The sequence below is a fragment of the Malaya genurostris genome, chromosome 3 (genome assembly GCF_030247185.1).
Source record: "Malaya genurostris strain Urasoe2022 chromosome 3, Malgen_1.1, whole genome shotgun sequence".
Classification (NCBI taxonomy): Eukaryota; Metazoa; Arthropoda; class Insecta; order Diptera; family Culicidae; genus Malaya; species Malaya genurostris.
Window position 1 is genome coordinate 203388399 of NC_080572.1, and position 5389 is coordinate 203393787.

General features: G+C 36.7%; 1 protein-coding gene across 1 annotated transcript; it reads right to left on the bottom strand.

Moving 5' to 3' along the window:
* Positions 1–359: 359 nt before the first annotated feature.
* LOC131438007 (pyridoxal kinase) lies at positions 360–2115 on the bottom strand. Its single transcript, XM_058607746.1, has 4 exons — positions 1601–2115; positions 1145–1394; positions 821–1087; positions 360–757 (listed from the first exon to the last, which is right to left on the bottom strand). The coding sequence occupies exons 1-4, from the start codon at positions 1688–1690 to the stop codon at positions 444–446; spliced, it is 921 nt and encodes a 306-aa protein (XP_058463729.1). The 5' UTR covers positions 1691–2115; the 3' UTR covers positions 360–443.
* Between the last annotated feature and the right edge of the window lie 3274 nt (positions 2116–5389).

Here is a 5389-nt window from a genome sequence, read left to right on the forward strand (position 1 = left end):
AAATCGAGTGACATTATTATTATATGACTTTTGGCCCTCCGAGCCCCCGTTCAAGTCGGTTTTTACAGTGATTGCATAATGTTTCTATATGAGAAAGGCCAAAAATGAATTTACCATATATTTTCATTCTACAAGCGACAAGCTTCCTTTCATCGTTCATCTGATTCCCGCGGACCCACACAAAAAGAAGTATATGCTGGATACCGAACCGAAGCTCTGATGAAACAACGACTCTGTTTTGTAAATTGTAATTAAGTTTCTTATTGGTTAAGTGTGAATACAGCTATCAATAGACAGACTGCAAATATTTCATAATTTTATCAATCTCAAGTGTTTTGCCATCGATAAGAAAATGCGTGTTCGTATTTACAGTATATATTTATCAATTGATCTAGATATGCTATTCTGTTATTGTCTTTAATTTCTTTAGGACGCACTTCCGTCTAAACATTTGTGCAACGTAATACAATGCTTGGTTCTTCAATTTCTCGTTTGCTTTGGATAATTTTCAGCTCACGTTGTGCTGTGTTGACGGCATGCTGATCTGCTGTACCATTGTCCGGTAGAAAGGAAAGCGTTTTAGTAATAACTGCTTGCAGACTTGCAATAGTGCGCTCTAATGTAGCACGCATGTCAAAATTCGTCAGTGTCGAATGAGCTAGAAACAGTGATGCAAACAAATCACCCGTCCCGGTGAATCGAATACCGTTGCCTTTTTTTGGAATGACCATTCGATAACGATGGGTGCTAGATGATGCTACGAATGAAATTGCGATTATTTTAGGTTTTATTAGTTTGTCAGGCTACTCCAGCTACTTACCTTTATGACTAACAAACGTTAGTAAAGAATCCGAGCCGCTTAGTTCTGATGAAGAAACGGCTACGGTTTTTACACCCTTTTCGTGAAACCATTCTACAGCTTTCCAAGCATCTTGTTCAGATTTTATTGATATGTTTGTTAGTAATTCTACTTCGAATTGATTTGGTGTCACAATATCAGCCAACGGTACGATTTCATCTCTATAAATTGGAAGTAGTTCATTCGGAACGTACATGACACCATCATCTCCCATAACTGGATCACAAACTGAAAAAGAAAGTTCACATATTAGATATAGCATCTAATTGCTACCAAACAGCTTACCATATATCAATGACGAATTCGTAGATCGCAGTTTCTTAACAATGTTTGCTATTTCACGTAAAAATGCTGGGTTCCCCACGTAGCCCGTGAGCAGATGAGTGTAAAGCGAATGCAGATTATTAGCTACCAGCCCAGAAAATACATCCGCGAGTTCATGTTCGTTTAGTATTTGACCTTTGAAGCCTTGTGCGTAACCGGTGTGATTAGAAAACTGCACTGAGTTGATATTGTCGACTTCGAAACCGAGAACCTGTTTTGATGGAACAGAAGGGAATTTTATTTAACATTCTTTATTGATCAGTCAATTGTGAGTCCTAGTATTTGGTCTTTGGGCTGGCTATAAAATATTAACAAAATAGACCGAAATCAAAAACACCCAGATTATGTTTATTTTTCACTGTGTATTTCGTAATATTGCGTGAATAGAAACGGTACTGCCTTTAATTTTGGGCATACCTGTAGCGGAAAAACAGCACTTTTATTTCCTACGTAACCGTGTACCACATGGCTCTGGATGGACAATACACGATTTATTACAGCTGACATCCTTAAACTGGAATGTACGTGGAAACTATGTTCGCATGAACAAATCACGTCGAAGAACACTATTCTATCATGCAACTATTTAAGCGCAGAGATGCTGTGGAAGTGCATGTAGTTGCCACCCGTATCGAATGCCCTAACAATTTGCTCACTGCGATAAGGGTCACTCTTATTTGCAAGTCTGATAACAAAATTAAATAATAATGTGATGACTTGCAATTCGCTTCCAGGTACTCCTTCACATGAACTCTTACTGTACAGCTTCAAAACACTTCGTGATAAAGAAAGATATAAACACTATTTTACAGCCACTAAGATTAGAGCAAATTTTCGGAACATCAATAACGTAGAACTGAAATTCAGGGCCACTTTAGGTCGATCCTCACTCTTTTATCGTTATCAAAACAAACATCATCACCCTGATGGGTTGATATGGGTTGCTAGTATTGGTAACGCAGTGATGCGCATGCGTATTTCCTATGTGCTTTTTCAGAGCTCTGAACCTACATCTAATTTTACAATCTGTCAATATCCATATCAAAGGGAAATTCCAGACGATTTGGTGTAAATTAAATAGCAAAGCTTCTTTTTCGTCTGATATCTTCTTTTTAAATGTTCTTCTCTAAATACATTTGAAGTTGCTAGACGCAATCAGAAATCAAATTCGTTTCATTTGTGCTCCAAAAGTTTAGCGCATAAATGTTTAATGTGCCGTCATATGATTAATACCAGTGTCATGATATATAAATGGATATATCGATTTCGAATTTTATGTATATAGGAGTAATGTGTGTAACTTTCAACAGGGATCATCCTGCATAATTAAAAATGCTAACTGATCGAATCATAGAAATTTGTTTTGTGATGGTATCCACTTTTGTTGTGTTACACACTTGAAATCGATTCTCGAGCTCGGCATAATGAAATGCCGAATTGGATCGGCAACACGAAATTTAACTGATTGTTCAGTAATTCACAAGTTCATTGCCGAAATTCGTTATTGTAAAGCTCTGATATCACGGTAAAGCGCATTTTATTGCCGAAGTTTCGCATAATATCTTGCTGAACATGTCCGTAAACAACAAATATACCGAAATCACCAAATCCGTTTGTCGAAATTTCGAACAGTGTGTTAGCTATCATTAAAATTCAGCGCGCCACTTGCCATCAAATGTCATCTATCGATTTTGTACCGCACCGGACGTCGCTATTTCTCATGGAGCTGAGAAATATTTACGAATTTGGCGAATGAAAGAGATTTCACTATTACGTGCAATACTATGTGGAATCAAAATGTTCTTTTTATATATACTTTTGAATATTTGGCATAAGGTCGTTTGGCATAATGGTTATTTGTCATAACGGTTATTTGACATAATGGTCTTTTGGCATAATTGTCATTTGGCATAATGCCATTTGTCATAATAATAATTGGATTTGTAAATTTTCGTTTGCGTTTCGATCGAGTTATGTTGTGCGAGGAAAACTCGAACGAAATATGTGAATTTTATATTCGGTCCGAATATTTCGATAATATTACCTGAAATAGCATTATTATTTTTTATTTTTAAAATTCTGTAGTAAATAGCACACTGTCATTTTATATAAGCAACTCACTTAGTGCTAGCACAATCTTCTGTTCGTCATAGATGATTCAGGTCGAGACGGCCGAAGGCCGCGAGTGCGCCGGCCACTGCCGGGGGACAGCACCCCCGCAGAAATCACCTCTGTCTAGTTGCGGGAGTTTGCCCGGATTACCCAAAGCTAGGAGCTATCCCTTAATTAAGTCCGAACGAGCGGCAGCGAGGTCGGACAGCAGGCCATTAAAAACGATGAGGCATAGCCGCATTACACCTTTCAAAATTGCAGTAAATTAGAACAATTTCTATTAAGCAGCATGTTCATCTGTTATGCCAAATGACTGGTATGCCAAATAACCATTATACCAAATAACCATTATGCCAAATGTCGTTATGCCAAACGGTATTATGCCAAACGGCTTTATGCCAAACGTGGTAGGCCCAAATTTTTAATGACAAATGAACGTCATTTATGTCAGTTACGTAGTGGCCGTTTCGTGTAAGTGAAAATATGCAGAAGAACATAAGAGTTAATTGTAAAACAAGTTTTCCATGTACTGCATAGATATTCCTACACGCAGAAAAATGGAGCTTTTTAGTAGATTTTTGAATTTGATTCTTGTTAGTATCTATCTAGAATATGATTGTTTCAAACCAATTTCCCCCTTCAACATCAACAATGATCTCTGTTTGATGTGAATCAACATTTTGGTCTAACCCAACGAAAAAAAAATTCTGTTTCAGCTGATTTTATTGTTGAAATAAACTACCAATTTTTTGCTTATCAACAATACTGCCCATACTTGCATATCAGTCCCATATGGAAAATCGGCATGTCGAGAAAAAGACGAACAAAATTTTATTTCTGAATTTTTTTATTTATTGTACTACCTAATGCTAAATCATGGTATTATTACATGCAATATCGGTAATACACTTTTGCTATTCCAATATTGCAACAAATGAATCTATTGAAATTTGCACTGAATGGGACTGATATGCGGGCATATGGGACAGGCATGAATTGATATTTTTTTTACATTTTACTGAACGAACCCTAAACTTTTATTGCAATTTCTGAGAGGATATTGAGGATAGATTTCATTCCTCAAGCTAACTCAAAATTGGCGAAAATCGATATGGGACAGATATGCGAGTATGGGCAGAATAGTTGAGTTGATTTTATTGGCAAAATCTTTGTTCATTCAATTCTAATTTATCTTTATGTTAATAAAAAATGGATTCCTTCAACCTATGATCTAATTTGTATAATGATATAACCAGTGTTGGTGATTGCCGAAAATTTCACAGAAGCTGCTATATTGCTATCTATATTGTATACAACATTTTCAATCCGGTAGAAGATGCTACATGAACTCGAGTCTCTCAATGCATGAACCGCGAGAGAATTTTTCTACATTCCTTCGCTCCACTTCATACTCTGAGTATTTCTCGGCCCTTAAAAAAAATTGCAGTCTGATAATGATCGCCGCTGTGTGGAATTTACCAAGAGAGAATCGCAAGTTGACAATTATCGCAGAAAATCGAATCGATGATTCGACTTGATGATTCTCATACTAGGTTGCAATATTTCAAAACCCTTGTGTGGAGTATTCACATACATTTTCATAGACACAACTTATACAAAGATTATATGCACATAGTTAGAATAAGCGGCAATAGTAAAATGATTCTATCGCAATTATCAACTGCCTGTATAGAATCGGATCGCGAAACGAGAATAAGCAACCGTTTGTTGCTTCAGAGAGGAACCCCACAGTAGCGTGCTAACCTTTGATTCTCAGAAATGTCATCGAGAGAAATTCGCTCTCGAATTGGTGTCGTTCTATGTTAAATGAGCCATGCCGGGTTTTTTGTTGTTGCGATGATTTCCAACTCTCTTTGATGGCACTGATTCAATCGGTGAAGAGTTGCCAGCGAACGTTCTTTGATACGATAAAAGCCATCCTTGGATATAACACCGTTTAATGTTGAAATGAACCGCGTCAGTTATATTTCTTACAAATCAGAGAATTTTTTCAACTGTGAATAAACAAAATAGGTCGTGTTTCAAAAAGTAAAATTTCATCTGCTCATTTCTTTTTCGTGAAGCATTTTAACA